The sequence below is a fragment of the Talaromyces atroroseus genome, assembly GCF_001907595.1.
Source record: "Talaromyces atroroseus strain IBT 11181 chromosome Unknown scaffold_2, whole genome shotgun sequence".
Taxonomy (NCBI): domain Eukaryota; kingdom Fungi; phylum Ascomycota; class Eurotiomycetes; order Eurotiales; family Trichocomaceae; genus Talaromyces; species Talaromyces atroroseus.
In genome coordinates, this window is record NW_017971434.1 from 226,691 (window position 1) to 251,166 (window position 24,476).

At 47.3% G+C, this 24,476-nt stretch overlaps 10 protein-coding genes across 10 annotated transcripts; 4 read left to right on the forward strand and 6 right to left on the reverse strand.

Moving 5' to 3' along the window:
- Positions 1-218: 218 nt before the first annotated feature.
- On the reverse strand, positions 219-1,901 carry UA08_02210 (hypothetical protein; the record flags this gene model as incomplete). Its single annotated transcript, XM_020265037.1, has 4 exons — positions 219-590; positions 648-847; positions 907-1,648; positions 1,782-1,901. The coding sequence occupies 4 exons, from the start codon at positions 1,899-1,901 to the stop codon at positions 219-221; spliced, it is 1,434 nt and encodes a 477-aa protein (XP_020122372.1).
- Positions 1,902-2,562: 661 nt separating this feature from the next.
- Positions 2,563-5,819, reverse strand: UA08_02211 (hypothetical protein; the record flags this gene model as incomplete). The annotated part of the gene is made up of 3 exons (XM_020265048.1): positions 2,563-3,678; positions 3,738-5,480; positions 5,535-5,819. The coding sequence occupies 3 exons, from the start codon at positions 5,817-5,819 to the stop codon at positions 2,563-2,565; spliced, it is 3,144 nt and encodes a 1,047-aa protein (XP_020121909.1).
- A 560-nt stretch (positions 5,820-6,379) lies between these two features.
- Positions 6,380-8,113, forward strand: UA08_02212 (hypothetical protein; the record flags this gene model as incomplete). The annotated part of the gene is made up of 4 exons (XM_020265059.1): positions 6,380-6,504; positions 6,596-7,125; positions 7,173-7,421; positions 7,482-8,113. The coding sequence occupies 4 exons, from the start codon at positions 6,380-6,382 to the stop codon at positions 8,111-8,113; spliced, it is 1,536 nt and encodes a 511-aa protein (XP_020121908.1).
- A 157-nt stretch (positions 8,114-8,270) lies between these two features.
- On the reverse strand, positions 8,271-10,716 carry UA08_02213 (hypothetical protein; the record flags this gene model as incomplete). Its single annotated transcript, XM_020265070.1, has 3 exons — positions 8,271-9,765; positions 9,851-10,543; positions 10,631-10,716. 3 exons carry the CDS (start codon positions 10,714-10,716, stop codon positions 8,271-8,273), a joined length of 2,274 nt encoding a protein of 757 aa, XP_020121907.1.
- A 403-nt stretch (positions 10,717-11,119) lies between these two features.
- On the reverse strand, positions 11,120-12,443 carry UA08_02214 (hypothetical protein; the record flags this gene model as incomplete). The annotated part of the gene is made up of 4 exons (XM_020265081.1): positions 11,120-11,867; positions 11,927-12,038; positions 12,103-12,212; positions 12,259-12,443. 4 exons carry the CDS (start codon positions 12,441-12,443, stop codon positions 11,120-11,122), a joined length of 1,155 nt encoding a protein of 384 aa, XP_020121906.1.
- A 362-nt stretch (positions 12,444-12,805) lies between these two features.
- Positions 12,806-14,245, forward strand: UA08_02215 (hypothetical protein; the record flags this gene model as incomplete). Its single annotated transcript, XM_020265092.1, has 8 exons — positions 12,806-12,874; positions 12,935-13,081; positions 13,141-13,245; positions 13,320-13,516; positions 13,577-13,661; positions 13,729-13,784; positions 13,846-13,991; positions 14,076-14,245. 8 exons carry the CDS (start codon positions 12,806-12,808, stop codon positions 14,243-14,245), a joined length of 975 nt encoding a protein of 324 aa, XP_020121913.1.
- Positions 14,246-14,670: 425 nt separating this feature from the next.
- Positions 14,671-16,485, forward strand: UA08_02216 (hypothetical protein; the record flags this gene model as incomplete). Its single annotated transcript, XM_020265103.1, has 9 exons — positions 14,671-14,940; positions 15,002-15,044; positions 15,096-15,259; positions 15,315-15,742; positions 15,811-15,888; positions 15,951-16,157; positions 16,215-16,282; positions 16,338-16,433; positions 16,478-16,485. The coding sequence occupies 9 exons, from the start codon at positions 14,671-14,673 to the stop codon at positions 16,483-16,485; spliced, it is 1,362 nt and encodes a 453-aa protein (XP_020121912.1).
- Positions 16,486-17,494: 1,009 nt separating this feature from the next.
- On the reverse strand, positions 17,495-18,689 carry UA08_02217 (hypothetical protein; the record flags this gene model as incomplete). The annotated part of the gene is made up of 6 exons (XM_020265114.1): positions 17,495-17,533; positions 17,602-17,837; positions 17,988-18,024; positions 18,265-18,301; positions 18,376-18,498; positions 18,556-18,689. The coding sequence occupies 6 exons, from the start codon at positions 18,687-18,689 to the stop codon at positions 17,495-17,497; spliced, it is 606 nt and encodes a 201-aa protein (XP_020121911.1).
- Positions 18,690-20,758: 2,069 nt separating this feature from the next.
- On the forward strand, positions 20,759-21,327 carry UA08_02218 (hypothetical protein; the record flags this gene model as incomplete). The annotated part of the gene is made up of 2 exons (XM_020265125.1): positions 20,759-20,798; positions 20,849-21,327. 2 exons carry the CDS (start codon positions 20,759-20,761, stop codon positions 21,325-21,327), a joined length of 519 nt encoding a protein of 172 aa, XP_020121910.1.
- Positions 21,328-22,202: 875 nt separating this feature from the next.
- Positions 22,203-24,368, reverse strand: UA08_02219 (hypothetical protein; the record flags this gene model as incomplete). Its single annotated transcript, XM_020265136.1, has 1 exon — positions 22,203-24,368. One exon carries the CDS (start codon positions 24,366-24,368, stop codon positions 22,203-22,205), a length of 2,166 nt encoding a protein of 721 aa, XP_020121905.1.
- Positions 24,369-24,476: the final 108 nt, after the last annotated feature.

Sequence of the window (24,476 nt, forward strand, 5' to 3'; positions counted from 1 at the left end):
TGAACCTTCGTGAGGCTGTATATCTCTGTTAGATACTCTTATCTATAGTGCCTAGCCTCCATCACGTAGACGCGCCCTTCCTTTCCTTCTACATTATATTGTTATCCCTCACTAATGTCTCACTATCTGTACCTGGTACATTTGGATACTTGACTAGCAACAAGTTCAAGTTTTCTCCGACTGAAAGATGCGCTTGAACGGATTCCCTTGACTGCCGCCTAGAACACGTAACGGAAATTCCGATTTTCTTTATCGGTCATGTCTTCCAAAGTTCCCACGTAGTGGGTAGAAACAGAAGTATTCTCATCAATGCCCTGGATTTCATCTCTTCTTTTGTTCTCACTCCGCAAATGAACCCATAGCAGTGCCACACAAATGACCTCAAGCAGGTGCGAAACGACCATACTCCATATACCGAGCGAGTAGATGGGTTTCTGGCTTTCTTTGTAGAAGAAGGGGCCGGCAATATTCCCCGTGCAGTAACCGATGAAGAGGATGCCACTAGATGTTACCTTCTTGGTATGCCCTGCTATGTTGGTAGTGGTCAAGGATAATAACATCACGAATGATGCGTTGTAGGAGCCCGTCAGCTATGCAGATATTAGACCCTGAAACAAAATGTAGTTGAATAAATGAGGTATTCTTACGTAGTAGCAAATGAGGCGGCCGACCTGGGCACTTTGGGGCACAAAGCGAAGGCCAAAGGCAGCGGCAATATTAGGCATCAGGAAAACCAGAAGCATGAGACATCGATTGTTAGGTGGCATTTTTGCGTTAAGCCACACACAGGAAAGAATGACTAAGGAGATGAAAACTCCATATGGAACCTGGAGCAAGGTAGTTCCCACTGCCACAAGTCAGTCAAATGTTGTTCAACGGTGCTTTTCATGATCGATGATGACCTACGAGTTGAAAAGCCAAATCCTTGAATAATCATAGTGCCAAAGTTCGTGACTCCTCCGTTGACAATAGCTTGGAAAAACGCAATCAAGAAGAACAGATGCACTTTGAAGTCGGCCATTGCTTCTAGAAACTGGTGGATTTTGAACTTCCGGTTCTCAATTCCAGTCTGGTTCTCGCGTAGTCGGTTAATCATGATAGTTTTCTGAGCTGTTGTAAGATAGCGAGTAGTGATTGGCGAATCTGGCACTACAACAAGCATGACAAGTCCCCATAGAACACACAAAGCCCCAATGATGATGAATTCATATTTCCAGCTGGGTAGGGAGCCCTGGATGTTACCGATTCCATAACCGAGCACTCCACCGCCTGCAATACCTAGACCCAAGGCGGAATACCATATTCCGATTCGAATTGGTTGCTCGCTTCGCTTATACCACATGCTGGTAATGATCATGAAAGAGGGATCGGCGCAAGCTTCGGCGGCACCACTGAGCCCTCTAAGTGCGGCGAGGGTTGCGAAGTTTTTCGAAACGGCTTGAAGTGCAAGAAATACTCCCCATAGAATAATGTTGACGCTCATGTATTTTGCGGTGGGAAGTCGTTGCATAAGGAGATTGGTTGGTAGTTGCCAACCCATGAACCCAAAGTAGAAAATCGAGGATAACCAACTATACTGATTACCAACCAGATGCAAACTGTCATCAATGCCAAAAATTGCCGCATACGAAAGGGTGGTTTTATCAATCTAGCAAAGCAGATTTCAGTAAAACCGGCGAGATGTCCAAAGGCCCTATCTCTCACAATGCCCTGCAACTCACATAGAAAAACATGTAACACACGCATAGACAAGGGAGTATAATCCAGTCTATTTTGCGTACCAGTCGTTTTTCCTCTTCTGGGTTTATAGGCTCTTGGATTTCGTCACATTTCAGGAAAGCATCGTCTAAGGGAGACGCGTCTTCAACATGGTCCACGTTCTGTTTTGTGGCAACGTCCATTGTTATGATGGAAACAGGCGAGAGTGTCGATTTTCACTCCAAAAGCCTTCTGTCTGCGAATCTCAGACCCGACTTAAAATAAAATCAATATTATTATGATACACCAAACTTATGCTAATTAAATTGCCGGGGGATGGCTGGGGGGGCATTATTTCGAGTCTAACCCCAGCTTTTCCCCAGAAATCTAGTCGGAAATATTGCCGACTTGATTTCCATGCGGAGTACCCCGGAAAAGCTCTCGAGTGGGCCTATGTTTCAGGCAATGATCAGAGCCGGGTGGTTAGTAACCTCTGCATGACTTATACGTGGTCTAAGGATACAAACACTGTCTCTGCAGTGACGGAATCCTGTCAATCTGTTGTTGACTACAGCCATGGAACATTTCTACCAAGTTTTAATAGCATTGGATAATGTGTAAAGTCCCGAGGTCTGAGACAACCATTACTAACTATCTAGGTATCTAGTAATAATCGAACTCCGTTTGGCCTTGCTAGCACTTAGAATTGGATTTGCTAAATGGGTTCTGAGTCTTTTTCACGCAAAACTGCATAACGAGCATGGGAGAATCAAGTCTGAATATGCTTTGCAAAAAGATCTAACAAAGTGTTACATCTAAGCGTAAATATGAGGGAACATATCCACGGGTATGCTAAAAGATGAATCACCACCGCGATGCCCATGCGTCAACAAATTTCTTAATCAAGCCACTATCAATCAACTCTACGCCACCATTTAGCGAAGGACTACACGACTCTGTCTTCTCCGTGGCGAAGTATAGTCCTGCGCGACCAGGGGCATCATTCTCGTATTTGTCCGCAAAAAAGTCAAGCAGTTTGATTGTTGGGTTCTTCTGAGGGTCCTGCTCGGATTCACGCAGGCGCTGCACCCATTCTCTCTTGGGAAGAACCTCAAATGTTAAGCCCGACCGTTGTAGAGCAGGCAGCAGATCCTCCGTCCATCGAAAAGTTCTAGAATTCTGGACATTGTAGACCACGTCCGGGTCGTGAGCAAGAGATCTGGCTCTGTCATTGGGAGTGACTCCACTGAGCTCTAGCACAGCATTTGCCACCACGTCAACTGGTAGCCATGATGGTGTCTCATCTAAGGCAGGCAATGCTTCTAAAGTTTTGGCGGTTTGGAGCATTAGTGGTATTGCTTCGGTTGGGTTCCAATACCCGGTCACAGTGTCTCCGACAATCTGGCCAAGTCTCAGAACCTTGGCAACCATCCCAGTATTTTTGGCGGCCGCGTGAACAATTCTCTCAGTCACAAGCTTAGACCGAGCATAACCCATGTTTTGGGCATGTGCAAGTTCCGGGATCGGGCATTCAGCGATATTGGCCGGAAGAGGGGTAGCAGCTGCGGCAGAGATTGAAGAGCAGAAGTAAAACTCAGCGGGAGAAGGACGTCTAGAGGATAGACAAAGGTTGATAAAGTTCTGAACGCCCTTGATATGCTGTTGTTCAAAACTGCGAACACCCAAAGTGAAGTTCACAGCCCACGCAGCATGAATCACATGCGTCAAGGAACCACGCAGCTCATCAATGGTCGCACTTGGAAGACCTAGATCTTCCCTTCCAAAAGTTGATGGGAACGCAACAATCTTGTACGCGTTGACGATGGGTAGAGACCTCGAGGATATACTCGATAAAACGCGATCTAGTGCGTTGCGCTCAGAAGTTGCACGCACAAGACAGAAGACCTTCTTCACTGAAGGCTCTTCTAGAAGTCGAGAGAGGATATATACACCCAAGGAGCCAGTAGTACCCGTGAGGATCTATGTAAAACCGTGGTTAGAAACTTCATCTGATTGAATAATGAACCCTAGCCACTTACAACAACTTTCTCACTAGGTGGCCTATCGAGAAAAGCCGAATATTTTGTAATCATTTCTGACATCGCTTCTAGCTCATCCTCAGATATGGTATTTGCTCCCATACGTAGCGCGTACAAATGTGCGGCCAACTTCCTTATCGACCCGCAGTCGAAGATGACATTGTGCGCGAGAGAGGCAGCTCCAATGTCAATTTGTGATTGGAGAATGCCACGCACCTTGATCGCCTGCAAGCTGTCAACCCCAGCTTCAAAGAGATCAGTATCAATCTTGATATCAGCAAAGCCAAGATCATTCTGGAACACTTCCAATAAGAAGTTGTACAACTCCGGCAGAACTAGAACGCGGCGGTCCCCCTTGTTTCCATGACCGTTTTCTAGACGCGCATAGGCAGCTTCGATCAAGTCATTAAACTCCACATAGCATTTGTTGCGAATCATAGTTCCCTTGTCGGTCGATGGGTAGGAGCAAGAAGGGTCCAGAAGAATAACCATACTACGCGAGATTTGACTGAACGCCTCGGCATTCTGATTAGCTGCCACAATATCCGGCCAAATTCGATCCAGAATTTCTTCAGATGATAATCCATCACACTTTGTGCTAGGCACCACAATCAAGCCGGGGATTGGCTTCGAAACTCCAAACACGAGGTTATCTTTGACATACACACTCTGTCGAATACGGTTTTCAATCGGCACAGGAAGGACTTTCTCTCCATTATCTAAAGTGACCCGATCATCAATACGGCCCACATATTTCCAAGCATTGTGGATATTGGGGTGCTTGAGGAAGGTGTCGCGGGTGTGGAACGAGTTCGGAGGGTCGTCAGAGTTGGATGTTACTTTTGATCGGAGCCCATCTAGAACAATACATTCATAAGAACCATCCTCGAGAAGCTTCCAACTCAGGAAAGGATCCACAGCTGGCAATGGCCGAAGGTAGTTCCACGCTTTGTCTTCCCGAGGGCGCGCCGATGTCATTAATTGGCCTAGCTCAGTAGCTCCGTAATGGCTGATCAGTCGGACGCCAGCGTTTACTAGCAGATCGCCGAGAGTATCAGGGCAGCTGCTTCCTCCGAATAACACTTGTTCGCACTTGGCTAGTTCATCGATGCCACCTTCGGTCTCACTCAGGAGCTTCAAGACGTACGGTACGCCGTGAAAGCTCTCGGGGACCGTCACCTTCATCGTTTCCAGTACGTTTTTGCCAGTCAGCGGAAGATTAGCGTTATAGATGGAAATCCCTTTTTTTTTGAAGAGGGAACGGAAAAAAGTGGAGAGACCATGATTGTGGAATAGAGGCAATGTAAGTAGAGCTCGGTATGCTTTGCTTGTGCTATAGTTGGAGATGCACGCCCCGTGGGTTTGAAAGATCGGCTTGGGAAGGCCAGTGGAGCCAGACGAATGAATGATAAAAGCGCATTTGTGACTACTCTGCAGTGTTCCACGGGATTGTATGAGCGGTCCGGATGGCTCTTTTGAGTAGTTTGCAAATTCAGGAATTGCAAAAGTGCCTATTTGTAAATGTTCCACTATTTGTTCGACTGCCTTCTTGTTAGGTGGAGCGTAAGCGATGTTGGTACACTTGGTCAGAGTGACGAGGTTTGCGTAGGCCTCGGTGCTCAGGCGGGTTGAAAGTAGCAAAACAGTATATCCCATCCGGGACAATGCGAAAAGCGACACAATGTAATCGAGGTTCGAGGGTCCAAGGATAGAGACAACGCGGTTCTCAGTCGGGTGAGAGAACTAAGACTAGTTTTAGCAAGCTGGTAGCTCATCACCTACAATACCTATGCTTACCTCTGCAAGGCCAGCTCGTTTATACTCTTTCACAGCGCCATTGGCGAATCTGTCAAGATCACAGGGAGTATAATAGACATAATCAGTTACTCCATGTGCGCTCTTTGGGTAGCCTACGAGAGGCTCATCAGGCGCATTCCGCACAAGATCCCTTAAAACATCGTCAATTATGTATGGGGGCTGAAAGCCCTCTGCTGGCGGACTTGGAGGAAATCTATAAGCACTCCCACTCAACTTGCAGTCCTCGTCGAGAGCCGCTTGCTCAAGTGTACGTGTAAGTAGCATGACGTATGATCAGTTTCCACACAATTCCTGATTGGCTACACGATAGTGCATTTGCAAAATAGTTGATTCCGTACAAGAATAATCGAGGAGTTCATTGTGTCTTAAAAATCGAAGCGCTATTCACGAGCGTCGTCACATCATCTAATGAGATGCTGGAGTCGGATAATGGAAGTCGGGACCCACATGTACTTTTCCGAGTTACCCGTACTGTATACCCCCGGCTTTTCCGTACCCCGCGAAGCTTATCCATACCCCAGAAACTTTTTCGGGGTCGATTGTTTCCATAAGGATTCGGATATAACGTAAGATACACATCGGATAAATACTCCGGAATTATATCCCAATGGCGGAAACAATGTACCCGAGACAATTAGAGAAGGGTCTGTACGCGGTGGAAAAGTTGATTGATCGAAAAATTCGAAGCGAACACCAGTGTTTCGCCATTGGCAGTGTACGAAACAAACAGGTCCCGCCATACGGTAAATGGAAGAACTACCATGCGAGGCTCAGAGTTCTATAAGATGCTCTAGCCTTCAAAACTTAAGCCAACCCGCAGTGTAATGTACAAAGACCGTCACTACTGGCTCCCCGAAGTTGATATGGCTGCGAAACATTTCATTACTGATGGGACAACATTCGTCCAAGACGCTCTGCATGGTTTGGCATTGGCCAACCCATCATTGCGGTACGATGAAGATATCAAAGGTGAATGAAATTCTGCTTCACACCCATACAAAGGAAGTGTGCTAATGACACAAAGCTATCATCAATTCAAGTCATGATGGGGATAAAGCGGTCACAATTATCTCCGGTGGTGGGGCTGGCCATGAGCCCTCGTTTGTAGGTCTTGTTGGTGATGGTCTACTCAGTGCCGCCGTATCGGGGTCCATTTTTGCTTCCCCAAGTGTGCACCAAATACAAAGTACCATATCACGAGTGGCTGGCTCCGCCGGAACCCTGCTTGTAATTATGAATTACACGGGCGACGTATTGCACTTCCATCTGGCTGCTGAAAAAGCTAGACTTGCTGGCTTCGACACTAGTGTACTTGTGGTCGGAGATGATGTATCGGTTGGTCGACGCAAGAGCGGCAAGGTCGGAAGACGAGGCCTTGCAGGTACTGTCCTTGTTGAAAAGGTTCTGGGGGCTCTTGCACAGCAAGGCAAGATGACTCTTCATGAGCTCTGCAAGGCTGGCGAAGATGTAGTGAACAACCTCGCTACTGTTGGCGCTGCGTTAGACCATGTTCACATCGTAGGAAAGCCCACGACAGATTTTACAGACCGCGTGGATCAGGTTGAAGTGGGTATGGGAATCCATAATGAGCCAGGATGCTATGTAATTGAACCACAGCCGCCCGTCTCAAGCCTACAAGGTTATATTCCGGCACTTTCATGACCAGTTTGGATGGGAAAGGCTTCAGTATTACGCTACTCAAGGCTAACTCTGAAATGCTTGAGGCATTAGATGCGCCAGCTTCCACACCAGGTTGGTCGATCACGCCAAGAATTGGTGCAAATGGCACCGAAGGGGGAGGGAAGACATCCCTTGGTAGGAGCCATCAGGAAACTTCGTCAACCAAGCCAACATCTCAACTGATAGGTTGGTGCCTTTCCGACATTGATAGCCAGAATTGACAGACTAACAACCTGGAATTAATAGTTGATGAGCGATATTTTTTAGCAATGCTTAAGCGTGCTTGTGAGGTAATCATTGCTGCAGAGGCTGAAATCGATCGGTTCGACGCGGTGGTAGGAGATGGGGACTGCGGATCGACCCTAGCACGGACCGCACGTGCGATCCTGCAAGAAGTGTTCATCAAAGGCCAATATACCAGTGAAGACGGTGACATCGTCCATTTTCTCGAGTTCCTGGCACTCGTCGTAGAGAACAATATGGATGGTACATCGGGGGCGCTTTATGCAATCTTCTTGAATGCCCTAGCTGGTTCCCTTCGAGCAATCGGCAAAAGATTGCCAAAGCAATGCCTAATTCAGCGTCAAAATTGGGTTGAAGCTTCCAGTGAGGCACTTCAAGCCGTATGCCAAGCTACACCAGCCCGTGTGGGAGACCGCACGGTTATGGACGTTTTGGATCCCTTCATAACGTCTCTGCAGAATGGTGCAACAGTAGCCGCAGCAATTGATGCTGCACGAGAGGGGCGCGAAAGCACAAAAGGCATGAGTGCATCTCTTGGGCGCGCTGTCTACGTACCCGAAGAAGAATGGAGTAGGGTTCCTGACCCTGGTGCGGTGGGACTGGTGTATCTTCTGGAAGGCCTGTTGGGTGTTTGAGAAAATATTATAGGATTTCTTGCAAGGTTCTGGCCCTTACAAGTATATATGTTTGTCATCAACATGACGGTTGTAGGAATCGTGCAAGATTAGCCGTCAGGGCACGTAAAATCTATATTCTCAATCCACGGCTACTAATAACCAATTATTGCTCTTCTCAGTTTCTTCGTTCCACGTCATGAGAGAAAAGAAAGTCCAATTCCCCCATCCCGGCGACAGCCAAGGAATCAAGATGTTCCCAGTCTGCGAGTTCAGGTAATCCAGTCATAGGAAAAGTAACCTCCAGGCCGCCTTCTAACCATTGTGAGGAATTAGACTGCATCGAAGGAGGGATCATCAAATTAGTTCCCTGTAGCCCGCCAGTTTCTTCAATGCGGCAATCTACACCAATTTCTTTGTTGGCGTGCAGTGGGCCGTTGACACTCTCGAATTCTTCCAACTGAACGCCATCATGTCGGGTCAAACTACCAATCTCCGATATCGTATGAGAAAAGGTTGGCGTGTTATCTCTGATAGTATTTAGTACTCGAGAGTTATCATTCTGATTTGCCGCAGCTCGAGCCTCCAGGCGAAGCTCCTCCAGGACAACGACGTAGCGTCGCGCGAAGGAGGATCTAGAGCCACAACTAGCCAAATCCCGTTGAGCTTGCTCTCCAATTTGTAGATATTTGGAAACTTCCTCCAAACTCCGTTTCTGTGCAGCCAGCTGAATAACTCGCACATACAAGACCATGATGGCTGAAAATCCATAATAATGCGTAAACTGTGTGCTCGTATCAGCATCTGATTCGAGGACTGCGTAAGTATACTTTCTTACCCAGAATGTACTGTACATTCGGCAATTCTCAACAAGTTCACGAATCATCGCGGCAATCTTCGTGGCAGCCGTAAGACAAACATTAATGTATTGGTTCACGGATTCGGTTTGAAAATTTTTTCGTGGTTTCTCTCGATCAACGAAAGCGCCAAAGGATTTTATAATGAATGGTCGATAGAGCAGAATCTGCGCGTGGTAGAAAGCTAAATTTAGTACTGTATATTGGCGTTGATATATCAAAATTAAAAGGTCAACATTCGAAGAGTCAAGAAAGCTGGAAATTTCTTCACGCCAGCTGTTGAGATCCGCACCATGTTGAGCGGCAGCTGATGCTTCTGATTGAGAGCTTGCTCTATGAGGTCCGTAAACATCATGTAATATACTGCCAATGATGACGGACAATTTGGCATGGTATAAGGGAGCGAGCATTACACTTTGTGCATTTGATGTCGGCGGAAGAATCTGCTCTCTGAGGATGCGCGAGTCATCAGCGACAGTGGGAAAGTCTTGGTCAATGTCATCGTCATGAAATATACGTGGGCGGCCTAAGGCAGCACTGAGATAATTGTCCAAGCTATATGCGCACCAAAAAACGCGCTTTCGACATTCAAAGTCAATATGATCGACGCTAGCTCCCATTTCACGCTTCCGGGTGCGATGTAGGCCAATGGCCATGGCAAGTCGAGCCGTTGTCCCGAATAAACTCCAACAGTGATTGATGCGGGACTGGGACAGAAGATAGAAGCATTGAGCCAGCCGTGCCTGAACACTCGTCAATCGGACAGGGCCCGTCTCCGCGTTGAGCTGTTTTTCCGAGGCCGCAAAATAGGCCGCACTATCAACTCAATGAGCTATCCTGACAGACACCGAAAAATGAAATCATAAGAGAAAAGAAGTATACGGCTTTCATATCAACGAACCTATTATTTGAAAAGCTGGTTGAATTTTGATCCGATTCTGGCGGGCATTGCCGTGCTTGAGCGAAAACCATCAAAATCACAGCTCGTTTCCCCCGCATACCGAAGCTTGGAGCCTCAGACCCTAGCATGGAGCTATAGAATTCATCGACCCAACCCTCGACCTGTTGTTGGTGAAGGAACCGATGTGTGGGGAACGCAAAATCAAAATATCGCGCCACGAGTGCGTTGGCTTCGTTTCTTGGGGGTAGTAGCATAAAGCCCGAGTCAACCTCTGGCAACGGAGAGTCCCCAAATGTAAATATTGGTGTGTTAATGGGCAGCGACAAATATTTATATAGTCTTTTTTGCGCTCTAATTAGGAACGAAACCCCGGAGGAAGGGCCGACATAGTGCCCCTCCAAGTCTGTTTGATGGGGCTCGAGAGAGGCGCGAGATGGTGGATTATCAGCCGAATTATTGATATCCGTCATATTGCAAGATTGAGCAAGCCGAGACTGAGGCAAAAGGGGTAGCCTGTCCGGTTCCACAGCAGAACTTGATTGCTGTTGTTGCCCATTACTCTCCTGCACAGGCTGATGGGCGATCCGAACTAGAGGCAGTTTGCCCCTATTGTAATCAGCTGTATATTCACATGTCTTGCCAGTTCGCTGGCAAGTGTTGCAGGGTAGAGTGCCGGTGCAACGTAACTTCTTCCTAGGTTGATTGTGAGCATAACTGTCTCTCTCGCATACACATACATGTTCAGCTATATGTATACATCAGAGCAGAGACTGGACTCACTTCTTGCAGGAATCGCAAGCGCGAGTTACCCGGACACGTTCTTTGTCGCATCGCCGCTTACTTGGTGGTTCCTCGTGCGACTCCATTGGGACAACGCTTGAGGAAAAATGCTAGGGCTGTGTATGTGATATTGCTCTTCTGGTGGAGGAGCGGAGTAGGGAAAGAGCAGCCAAGACAACGGCGGAAGGGGCTTAATATATGGAGTCGATTTGCCCCGTGACCTGGGGTAGCCTTAGCGCCTTACACCGTTCCCACACTCGACTTCCTTCGCACAGCCTACAGGCCTCAATGTAAGCGTCCAATCGCAAATACCCGGATATAAATATAAAGGATGAGAAATATATTGAAAGACGTGACATGATCAATTCTATCAGAAGGTCTGTAACAAGCAGTATTTGACAGACTTTCATTTTTGCACTTGATAGGGCTAAATCGATCGCGAAATATATCCCTGAACTGCTACTCCAAGAGAGAGATACATATACGCAATTACCACTCTCTCCACTCCCCCCCTGGACCCTGGAAGTAGGGACTTCGCCAGGCCTTAGCCCCCATAGTGGCAGCTCTGATTTTTTCCTCGTCCATCTCTATTCCCAGACCGGGGGCCTGCATAAGATTCAGCATGCCATCCTTGACTGTCCAGGCTTCGGGGTTCTTGATATAAGTTTCAATGTCTGCCGAACCGTGATTGTAGTGAATACCCAAACTCATTTCTTGGATTGCAAAGTTAGCTGACACAGCATCAACCTGGATATTGGCAGCCAGGGCGATTGGGCCGAGGGGGCAATGCGGTGCCAAAGCCACGTCGTAAGCCTCAGCCATAATGGCAATACGGCGCAGCTCTGAGATGCCCCCGACATGACTAATATCCGGCTGGAGAATACTCACGGATGCCGATTCCAAAAAAGGTTTAATGTCCCAACGAGAGTGCAAGCGCTCCCCAAGCGCGATAGGGATAGGAATCAGTTTGGACAGGGCGGCAATAGATTCTGGATGCTCTGATAGCAGGGGTTCTTCGATAAATAATGGCTCATGCGGAGCTAGCTTTTGTGCAAGCTGAATGGCCATTGCCTTGTGTACTCGCCCGTGGAAGTCGACGCCAGCATCGAGTCCCTGACTCTTGACAGTCTTCAGACGCTCCACCGATGCGTTGAGCGTAGCGGGCGAATCCAACCAGCCAAGGTCCTCGGTTGCGTTCATTTTGACTGCCTTGAATCCCTGAGAAATGCGGCTGCGGCTACATACAACGATTCTATCAGGTGGATGTGGTGTGTATTACAACTTGTCAAAACTTACGCTTGTGCCTCAACATCTCCAGGACGATCCCCGCCTATCCAAGCATAAACCCGCAACTGGTTACGGACCTTTCCACCTAAGAGCTCGTATATAGGTACACCGAATCGTCGAGCTATAGGAAGAGTTGAAGTGTTAGCCTAGTTCACCTTGCATAGTTAATCCACAGTCAACCTTACCTTTTAAGTCCCATAGAGCGATATCAATACCCGACAAGGCACTCATCAAGATAGGCCCACCCCGATAGAAGCCCATGCGGTAGCCATTTTGCCATATACGCTCAATATCACTAGAGCACAGAATGAGCTCGGTTCCAAGGAATAAAGGCCACACACGGGTCATACTTTGCATTCAAGCCGACAAATCGCTCAGCAAAGGCATCGAGGCAGCCTTCGACCGCCTCCGTATGTCCCTCCAGTGAAGCTTCGCCCCAACCAGTGTTTCCCTCAGAATCTGTGATTTTGACAAATAACCACCGTGGAGGTACTCGAAAGTATTCGATCTGCTTGATTGGCGCCATTCTGTTGGATTGCCCACGACTCAATCAAGAGGGAGGTGAAGGAGCCGAGGCTTCGAACGGCTGGGAAAAGCCCGTAATTTTGATAGCAACAGACGTTGACAAGTGCCTCACAGGTCAGAAACTAATGTTTACTAGATCAGTGCATGACGTATATTTCCAGAAATTAGTGGGAGGGATAATCCGGCAGCATGTCGGAAAAGCATAGGGTTCACCGGGAAATGAGAAAGGCTTATCCGAGCGTCGGCTGTTTCAATGTTTCTATTATGGTTTGTTCTCTTCTTCCAACGTGTTGGCTAAGACCTGAAGAAAATATTCTACTGTCCTTCATCATACCCCGTTGGCATTTTTTTTCAACTGCAACAATGGCTTCAGGTCGGTCCTTCAAGTTGAGTAGCGGCTATAGCATGCCCGCCGTTGGCCTGGGCACATGGGTATGTTCGAGATTTAGGACTGCAATAGCGCGTACACAGTGGCTTACACATATTCAACAGCAATCCAAAAAAGACGAAGTACGCGAGGCGGTTAAGACAGCTCTTGAAGCAGGCTACCGACATATCGATGCGGCTGCTGTTTATGGTAATGAGAAAGAAGTTGGAGACGGAATCAAGGCGTCTGGGGTACCCCGTGGAGAGATCTTCGTACGTATTGGCTCGCACGATTCTTGTTTGTACACTAAGTCAACTTGATTACTACATAGTTAACAAGCAAACTTTGGAACACCCATCACGAACCTGAACACGTCGAAGAGGCTGTGAACAAGTCACTTACTGATCTCCAGACTGACTATCTTGATCTTTACTTGGTGAATTTGAATCTATCACACCTATCATCATTGCCCTGGGCCCCATTATTGACAAGTTCTACTCTCTTGAACAGATCCATTGGCCAGTAGCGTTCCGGTACTCCAACGAAACCATACAGCCTGTTGACGCGACAACAGGCCTCATTGACGTTATCGACGTACCTATCAAGGACACTTGGTCAGCGATGGAGCGTCTGGTGAAGGAAGGAAAAGTTCGCACGATCGGAGTCAGCAACTTCACTCGGGAGAAGATTGAAGAATTGCTCAAGACGTATGTTACCCTCCTCCACATATAGATACAACTTGATTCGCCAATTGACCTTAATGAAAGCGCGAAAATCAGACCTGCAGTAAATCAAATTGAGGCCCATCCTTACCTCCAGCAACGGGAGCTTCTCCAGTGGAGTAAAGACAATGTAGGAGTTCACGATAGGAATCAATTCCGGCGTGCATGATGATCTCAGATGCTGATATTGTCTTTAGCAAATTCTTATTACGGGTTATTCTCCTTTGGGAAACAACATTTACAACATTCCTCGGTATGCTAATTGAGCCCCTAGCCTATCAAACGGCTCTCCTCTGCTCACGGTTTCTTTTTAGTGCGGTTGATGATAACCTAGTGGTTGACACTGCCCGCCAACTAGGTAAAACACCAGCGCAAGTGTTGATCAGCTGGGCCGTACAACGCGGAACAGCGGTCCTTCCAAAGTCAGTCACGGCGGAAAGAATTCGCAGCAACTTTGAGGGTAAGCATCTTCATTCATCGGGTTGTCAAAAAGTTATATCGCATTCCCCGGGATCTGACCTATAATACCATCCATTTACATCAGACTTCGTACTCCCCAAAGATTCATTCGAGAGTGTTCAGAGTCTAGAGAAGCACAAGCGTATGAACTTCCCCGCGAGACTTGGAGTGGATATCTTTGGCGAAGTTGGCGAGGCTAGTGCGAAGCAGAGTGCATTGGCCTGGGCAGCAGAGCAGAAGACGATCGGAAAATAAACCCGGGTGTGTAAAGCAGATGCGCATGTAAATAGACTCTCTCGTCGTGGTGGTCAATGAATGGAACATGAAAGGCACCAGTTCCGACAGTAGACAATGTCCAAATTAGGGCCCGGATTGCCATCGACATGATTTCTACTCAGCGTAACTGTGCCAGGGATGTAGAGCCCGGCAAGTTAACTCCCTCTTATCCGCTCTTCTAAGATGCGTGGAAGTCGGATAAGGAGTTGGGCTGAAACCTACCAGGATATACGACTGGCTTCCCCCGCACTCTACTGCTTGTTACCCCGTGGGGAATTTGCCCCAGACCGAAAGCGGCAAAGCCAGGATATGCCCCAGGTATAAAATCAAAAGACAACCAACCCCATGCTCCATATCTTTTCATATCAAGCCATTTATTCCCCATACTTGTACTATTTTGAATCATGGATACTGTCAAGGACTCTGAGCCCAATCATATCGAGCAATATGTACTCGACAACCCCAAAGATCAAACGGTACCAGCAGTTGTACTAGAATGGTTACCAGAAGAAAGAGCGCGACGAGAAAAGGACCTTGTCAGGAAAATCGACTTTCGACTCCTGATAATCATGCTGGTCATGTACATCCTGAATTACCTAGATCGCAACAACATCGCAGCGGCAAAGCTGGCCGGGCTGCAACATGACTTGAAATTGACTGGAGATCAATACCAGGTAAGGGAATACTATGTTACGTGTAGAAGAAGACACCTAGAAGCCTGACTGCAATCCCCAGGTCTGTGTTAGCATCCTGTTCGTCGGATATCTCCTGATGCAAGGTAAAGCCCAGCCGATGTCACTCTCCTAGAATGAGCTGAAAAGTGGAGCAGTACCTTCCAATATGATTCTCAACAAATTCGGAAAACCTTCAATTTACTTGCCAGGATGTATGGCAGTTTGGGGTGTCATCTCTTGCTGCACTGCGGCCACAAAAGACTTTGGTGGTTTGCTGGCCGTTCGATTCTTCCTTGGATTTGTTGAGGCTGCATATTTTGTGAGCTTCCATCGCCTGTTTCCTGTTCTGCAATGCTTTACTGATAATGCTCCAGCCCGGCTGCCTCTACCTCCTGTCAGCCTGGTATACAAGGAAGGAATTGGTCAAACGGACCGCGCTGCTCTATGCAGGCTCCTTGATTTCAGGTGCATTCTCAGGATTAATTTCCGCAGGTATCACGAGCGGCTTGAATGGTGCAAAAGGTATTGCAGCATGGAGGTGGCTTTTCATCATAGAGGGCTCTCTGACGGTACACTACACTGCTTTGTCGTTTGAGAGTGAAGACACAGAGGCTAATCTTTCCCAGATCTTCGTGGCTTTAATCGCCTTCTTTCTTGTCCCGGATCTTCCCAGAACGACGCCCTGGCTGAGCGATGACGAGAAGGTCCTTGCAGCCTGGAGACTAGAAGAAGATATCGGTGAGGACGATTGGGTGGACAGTGAACACCAAAGCATGTTCCACGGTGCTAAGCTAGCCATCATGTAAGATGGATCTCTTGCTCCGGATTTTTTTTCAGTAGAGCTGACAATGGACAATAAATCTCAATTAGGGACCCAAAGGCTTGGCTGCTTCTTGGACTCATCTACGGCTGCACTTCTGCTGGAGCTGTAACCACATTCTTCCCAAGGTACGAGGCACTCTGTCTGGAAAGACAGTTGTTGCGTGAATGGTGATACTAAATGCCTTCAGTGTGATGGCTGGACTTGGCAAGGACAACATTGATACCTTGCTCCTGACCACCCCTCCGTATCTCATAGGCACAATTGCCGTGTTGATCAATGCCTGGCATGCGGACCGGACAGGTGAACGGTACTTGCATATGGTGCTTCCACCCATTGTTGCTATTGTATCTTTCGTCCTAGCCATGGCAGCCAACAACTTTGCCGCTCGATACGTGTAAGTCCGCACAATTAATTGGCACATATCAGGCAGTCATTAACAAAAACATTACAGTGCGATGTGCATCATGCTGGGAGGCATTTATTCCAGTTACGTTGTCGCCCTCGGATACATTTCTAACAGTAAGATCTCCGTAATCTGTGATGCTGCAGAAAATAATTTACTAAATGTACACAGTCCTACCACGCCCGGCTGCAAAACGTGCAGCTGCCCTGGCCTTTATTAACTGTCTCAGTAATGTGTGCCAGATTTACACTCCTTACCTTTACCCTGGTAAGTGAATCTACTGTGAAATGCCCTATAATATTGATATATAGTTACATGATTGCTCATTATGTAATAAAAGACTCTGCCGCCCCTCGATATATAATTGCGTTCAGTATCAATATCGGGATGTGCTTTATGACAATCGTGTTTTCCACTGTCCTTCGCATTTATCTTGGAAGATTGAACAAGCAACTTGATCAAGAAGAGGGCACTGATATTATTGCCAATGAGGAACAGGGCTTTCCTGGACTGGCTGTGAGACAAGGCTTCCGGTTCTTGCTATAGACACTGTAGGTCCAATCGATTCCTTGGTGGCCACCCCGTTGTGAAAATGATTTTATAAATATACAGCGGGATTTGTCAATGCATCGCCCATGTTCCCTATCTAAATCCATCGTTAGATGTAAAGTGAGCTGTAATCAGGCGATCCTCAGCGTACTGTTCTGCACCTTGAGTGTCTAAAGAATGATTAAATGCCTCCGGCGCTCATATCTCGCTTCCTAGGACAGTGCCCCGGCGGTTCCCTCATTGGGCGCCGCCACGGCACATATCTTGCGCGTACCGGTCTCAGCTTTGTCCTTCATGCTCAGAGACTCCTACATAGCTTCAATCGAGCCTTTGTCTTGATCTCAGAATCGTCTCCGTATAAAAATTAGAAAATTGTCAACGGGAGGACCCTAGAATAGACCAATTAGCTGACAGACCCTGTGAGAAAGGATACCTCACTTATTACCCCATCCCACACGATACCCCCTTCCATGTCAATCTGCGATTCCTCAATCTTCTTGCCATCTTGAAAACAGACATTCTCATCAGGAACCGTCTGGTCAGGCGGAAAACTTGCGTGCCACTCCTTAACCGCCAGAATGTTTGTTCTCTGGAGAGTGTTCTCGTAATGCACAGATAGCTTTTCTAGCTATGCAAGCCGCTCCTTGCGTGTCAATGGCCAATTAGGTCGATGATTCCAGGGGAACGTAGGTGAAAAGCCAGGTATTGGGGGGAATTTGGGATCAACGTCCGTTCAACATAACATTAGCGTAACATACGAAGAGCCTAGGAAATAACATTCACCAACCCTGCTGTTCTGCTTCGAAATCCTGATATTTCTGTAGGTATTGCAAGTGCCATATTAGTATCATTTTGTATTAGGTATTAGAAACGTCCGCGCACGAACCTTGCTGGAGTCATCGCTCGACTCGAGTATCTCTTCGGATATCTGCTTCGCGTTCAAATTTTTCGTGGTCTTGTTTTTGGCCTTGTTTTTCGTGACCTTGTCACGATGATTCTTCTTCTCATTCGTGATTGTGATAACAAAGTCAAGCAGAGGAAGAAAATGTAGCCGGGAATAGAAGGTGTAATAGCGGGTTTCTAAACATAAAGCCACGAAAAAGTGACTCCTCCTAATGGGGTCTTTTGGTAAATCATAGAGAGTATACAGACGGAGCCTTTTTAGGTGTTGTCAACGTGGTAGAGAATCTCTGAGAGCCTAAGCCTTCTAGGATATGTTGCGTTAAGTTACGTCATAGCATGTGATTCTTCTAAAATATGATAATCACGAACCATTCGGTATACTAACTCGAAACCATTGCTTCAAGGGCTGTACAGAAATGCATCATGCGCAAGTGTTTGATGTGGTACGCCTCATCGCACAAGCAGTTCACCTGCATATAGAGTACGGATAAAAATGTTGCAAGACTCATGCTTCTTCTTCCTTGGCCTGCTCCGCCTCGCGTTTCTCGTCAGTGATGTCTTTAACCTGGCTGGATTCCTCAACATGGCAAGGCACAATGACATCTGCTTCGATGAATTAGTGGGTCTCATTGACATGGAAACATACGATCCAGAACAACCCGATACTTCCAAGCACGTAGAGTCTATGGTTTGGTCAGCTGCAAGAACAACAATAACGAAGAAGATAAAGAGAAAGAGGAAGGAACATATTCCTTACCCGAATTGAAGACTCAATTGACCAGCCACGATTAAAGGAATGCACACGCCAAAGCTTCGCGTGCATTTGTTCATGCCAACAAAATAAGCCAGCGAGGACGGGCCGTTGGCACCCAACGGCGACCTGAAAGCTAGTATAGTACGCTCCGAATAGTATGTAGATGACAAAATGCCAGCGTACCCGCTATCACTCCAATCAACTGCTGGCGGGTCCGCCGAGAAGTCGAATTCTTCATGATTGACCACGTCGAGCCAAATATAGAGGCTAATACAGGAGCCTATGATCAGCTCTGCTGTCAAGCCACCGCTTATCATGTCTATTGGGGTCTGCCATTATAACTAGACTGTAGATGGAAGGCGAAGTAATAGAGCACTGAGCGATGGATAATGATTTCTGTGAAGGATGCGTAGGTATCTAAGATCAGACATATCCATTTATCATGGAGCATCCGGAATTGATGAAAAACAAGGGTCCAATTTGTCTATTGTTATATAATACCAAAACAATTCTATGCCAAAATCACCAAATGCAACGGAAAACTACATTTTCTCTAGAGTCGGTACGGCAATAGATACGATTAGGGAATAGAATTAGAGAAAGGGAAACTCAATAGAACTGCCCCAAAAGCCTCCAACATTAGCAGACAACTTGATTGTATTCTATCTATACCTACTAAGCAAAAAGAGAATTTCCGCTGCCAGCCGCCCTCAATCTCAAATATCTTGCCCACTGCCTGACTCACCGAGCAGATGTCTATCTCGATATTGGGAAGCTACAAGCGAAACCTAGGTAATACCATCCGGTGCTACTTTCACGATAGGAATACTATCATACGCTTACATTAATATATCTAGGCTAATGGCAGTCAGAGTATTGATTTAGTATCAGAGTCTTTAAGAATACATTGAAACGCTCTGCGTTACCACTCAAAGATGTCAGAACCCCATAGAGGCTTGTTCAAGAGACAATAATTGTTTGTTTATATTGAACGCTGGCATCAACCAAAGGCTCCAGAATATTCAAGAGCGATGACCTCAAAAAAAGGGACAGTATTGCTGACCTCAACTAAATGGGACAGAAGTCCAAGGGGAAAGTATGCGTCCACGGTGTTCTAACTCCAGATATTTTCTTTTCCTGGACTGCGTGATGGCCGGTCTCTGGGCAGTCTGTACGAAGGCCCTGGCTCATACAGTAGCTAGTCTAATCCCAAGGAACCTATAGTTCAAACCGGTAGACCAATCCCTGGATATATATGCTGCATCGTCACAGGTGCAGGTGACAATCTCTCATCAACTGGTTTGCTCAAATGAAGCTTGAGAATAAATTTAGAATATCCGGATTCCTTTCCTCAAAGCTATAGATCCGTGACTGTCGGATCAACACCTCAGTTCCGTCCATGCAAGCATACAAAATTCTTGCGTGCTGAGTGTGTAAACGTGCTAAATGGATTCCTGGAAGACAGCATTTGCGGACTAAGATTGACTCTAACAGAGGATGTAGTTCCATTGGATTATCTCCAGAGAAAGTGAAGGTTTCCTTTCGAAGCGTAGATTATATCGCGCGGTCTGAGCTTACAAATGACTTCATGACCATGTACCGATACGGCCCCTACCAGATTGACATTGCTAGAGACGTGTGGGAGCTCTCAGCAATTGTAATCTCGCTTCTGACGTAGGCCGCATTACCTCTCAGCATATTTGGCCATATCATATCTCAATTTTGGACTACCTTCACGTTAATGGCCGAATACTTCCTTCCCCCTTTCGGTGTCCTGGTCCCTCGGTTATTTATCCCTCCCTGATATGAGGGACAGCCCTCTGGCCAATGCTCTGACTGATTCTCTTTAAACAGGCTGACAGGTTCCAAGTTTGAAGAGACATGCCAAAGACTGAAGCCAGCCAGTTTCATTCATGTTCAGACACCGTGCGTATACATTCGTAATCAAGTCGAACAAGATAGTTGTCTTCGTTGTCGCTGCAGCGAGTGGCATTGTTCTTTGTAGAGGGTGCCTGTAGTAGATGTTCCGCAGTAGATGTTTGGTAAGTAGGTTCTAGGCTGCTTTAGAGATACGATCATTCATTACCATGTATACTATTGCCCAGCTATGTAGTCAAATCCATCAGAAGTTGGTATAATTAGGGCTAAGCTAGGCCCAGAGTATACTAGCCAAATAGCATGCCGGCCAGTAATATACCGCGGATAACAGAAATTAGAGCCGCCATGGGTCTACCCCACACTCATATTTTTTTTATATCGACGTATGTCGTAGGGCGTGTCTGGAATAAAAGCCAGCATACTTCATACCTAATTCATAGACTATAAAAGTAACGAAATTCACTGACAAACACATTTGTAAACTACAACTCTGCAGAAGTCAACCACCATGTCTGATCAACCCACCATTCGCCTGGCTACAGAAGAGGGTACGTGCAATTGATCTCCCCGACTACACGAAACCTGCTAAGGCAAACAGACGTGCCCTACATCCTCCAATTCATCCGCGAACTCGCCGACTACGAACACGCTCTAGACGAAGTCGAAGCCACACATGAATCGCTTCTAGCCACCCTCTCATTTCCCGGCACGCAGCCCAAAAGGGGCTCAACATATACCGCCCTCGTCATCCCACCGGCAACGGCCGAAACGCCCAATCCCGTACCCGTCGGAATGGCATTGCATTTCTATAACTACTCAACTTGGCGATCTGCACCAGGCATCTATCTCGAGGACTTATACGTCCAGCCTTCTCAGCGAGGCAAAGGTTATGGATTGGCACTGTTTCGGTTCTTGGCGCAGGAAGTGCACAAGGTTGGCGGCAAGCGGTTGGAGTGGAGTGTGCTGAAGTGGAATGAACCGAGCATTAAATTTTATAAGGCGCTGGGTGCAAAGGAGATGGTGGAGTGGGCCAAGATGATGCTTGATGGAGAGGCGTTGGATAAGCTGGCTGCTTAGATAACTATGTAACTTATATATACACACCTGGGTATATTTTCTCGGGCTCTTATCTCTGGGAGTTTCCAAGATTGGGTTAGCATTTTCTCTTACCTAGGTACTTTGAAAGAAAGGGTACTCCCGAATTCCTTTTCAGGAATGAGGTGAGATATCTGGTAAGTAATGCAGGTGATCCTGTATCATGGTCTGGATAAATAATAGTGTTGCTCGTTATCTAGCTTCTCATGATATCTTGCATTGCTCCTCAGCACGTAAGGATTTATCACGCTTGCATGGATGGGACTGATATGATGATTCGACAATCGCGGATCTATAGCTTTGAGGAAAGGAATGCCGATAGTCTAAACTTCACAACAACAACAACAACAACAACAACAACGGCAGCAGCAGCAGCCGTCCGATGATCAGGTACGGGCCGAACTTCGAGAAACGCAGCGTCAGCTGCAAGAGGCACTAGACGAACTTGCTGCAAGGCAATTGCAGATGGACTCCGGCCGTAAGAGCTCGCCAGAAGTAGAGTACCGACTTCAACAATGCCATATGTGCTTCGGAAGTCCCCTCCATAGTAAAAGGCGGATTTCAATACATACCCGGCACAAGCCGCAAAAAAGCCAGAGATTTTTTCCCCATAGCAAAGCGCGGGTTTTTTGTTCGGTCAGGGTGTATCGATCACTGGCTCCAAAAACATACTTTCTCCTGTAATTTTCCCCTGTTTTCTTTTTCATTTTCTGTGTGTAGTTAGTGCTTTTGTTCCTATACTTTTTCCCCTCTGGCAGGGGGTATTTTTTTTGTCTGTAACTAATGGAAAAGTTCACTTGTTGATATTTGTTAATATCGTCATATACATCTTGGAAGGTGCCTATACATTATCATTCTCAAACGTAGGACGATTTCGGATACGCCAAATACCGCACTTTGGACTGAAGTCGCGAACCCCCTAGCCCTAGAGCCAGCTGTCTGACCTTATCATCGGGACCAGAGACATCTCTTACAACGCCAGGAAGTTGATCCAGCACCTTTATCTTGCCAGTTCGCTTACCAATTTGCAACGGAAGATCCTTCTGGCCAATGGCGGCACCCATGCGCAACATTACGAAGGAATCGAGAGTATGTGTCCAACTTTCACTGAAACCTGCATACAGAGCCATGGCGAGGAGCGGTATCATGTACAGGCCCATCAAGGCGGAGACCACAATGATGCCTGCAAGGGATATAGAAGGCATAAATGCCGACTCAACAGTGCTGCTCGCAACCCCATACGCGATGGTGGAGCGGATCGTTTCGAACAAGGCTTTGGACGCCAAATAGCTGGCGCGAGTCAGTGTCTCTGCGAAGGTAGAGTTTGCTCCTCCAGAAATGAAGGTCTCAAGCCAGTCCATCAATGGGGAGTCTGCTAGCAGGTCCATTATCTTATCCTCGTTGGGACCAATTAGAGGGTACAGAGGTAGTAGTTCAGTTCGAGTGCTTCTATCCAGGTACGCGCGCCATCCTGTTTCGTTCTCATAGTTACCGCCGTACTCGCTGGCGAAGAGCGACTGCTGATTGTCAAACCACGAACCCGGCCCGAAAAGAGCAACGGCAATAGTAGCCAATGGCCCCAGAAGATTATATGAGTCGTAAAGCTGATCTTCAAGCGAATCCTCCTGATCAAGGTCCCGCTTATCCGAAAAAATAGCACTGGGGGTGGTGTCGTCGCGATTGATACACCCATAATCCCACCCACATGATACCGTGGGGTTTGCAAGCAGATCCCCAGGTTTCCTCCCATTGAAAAGATTGGGGAGCTCAAAAAAGGCAGCAGTTGTGTTCATGGTAATCCTGTACGTCCCGTTCACGTCGCTGACGTAAAGGCTGGCGCGGCCAGATGTACTGATATTCAAATACAACTCCTCGGTGAAATCCTGGCGGGCATCTGTGGCAAGCCACGGAGATAGCGTCACGTTAGATGGAAGACATGCCTTGATATTCACTGACCCGAAACGTGCGGATGAATAGTTCAACGAGGTGTAGAAATAGTCAGACACAGAGGAGCAATTCGTCGGGAATTCGCTCAAAGCCACGCGACCACTCTCGACCGATGAGTTGATGCGAGGTGTGACTTGTCTGACTCCGCCCGTGTCATAGCTAGCTGGCACTTGTGCATACCAGTCTGTGTTCGAGTTGTATTGTGATAGTCGCGTGGCGTTTCCCCAGAGCTGGGCCTGGAAACCGCCGGCGTCTGCTAATTGGAGTTTGTTGCGCAGGGTAAATATTGCTTTCGCCTTGTCCGGGTCGGCACTTACCCATCGACGAGGCTTCAGAATTTCCGATAAAGTCTGTATCATATCATAATCGCCACCGGCTCCCTGGTTGAGAACACTTCTACTACCATCGAAGAATCTTTCTTCGACATCAAGAAATACCGACTGAACCGGGTATGTGATGGCGCCGATAGTGTGCGTGAACATTGCCAGATACAAGAAACTGGTGCCAAATTTCTTGAGAGCTGCCGGCGTCCGAGTCAACGACACAAAGTATCGATATGCCAAGGGGTTTGTCCACTTGCGGTCCGCCAACGCCATGACCTGACGCAAGCTTAGACTGTTCGTGTCGCGTTGGTTCTGCACAAAGACCGCCGCTGCGCATGCACACACTGCTGAGATTACGGGGAGGGTCGCCACGCTCACAATGGACTGCGTGATGCGAGCGGCGTAATATTGTCGATACCGGAGGTCTTCGTTCTGCATCGCCCTAGGCCCGCGAGCAATCACGCAGATCACCACCCATGTATACACCACCAGGGCAGTATATAATGCCATGGGAATCAAGATGTAATAGTTTGGGCGCAATGACGTTGTGTTGCGGGTGTCCTGATGCTGATATGGTGGAAGGGCTTCCTCGTCTCTGATGGATGCTGCTGCTACTGCCTCCTCATAATGAGGCACTTCATCCTCGTGGTGCGTATTGGTTTGCTCATGCTGGTTTTGGCTTTGGGTTTCTGATGCCATGTAGACTCTTTCGTGTGACATGGTCACCAGTGGGAATTCCTGCCCTGATGCCATGGTGCAATTGACCCGACACAAATTTGTTTCACAAGTCCATGACAGAAAAAAAAAAAAAAAAAAGGGACAAGTGAAAACCCGGAGAAAATATCTGGGGGAAAGGCGTAT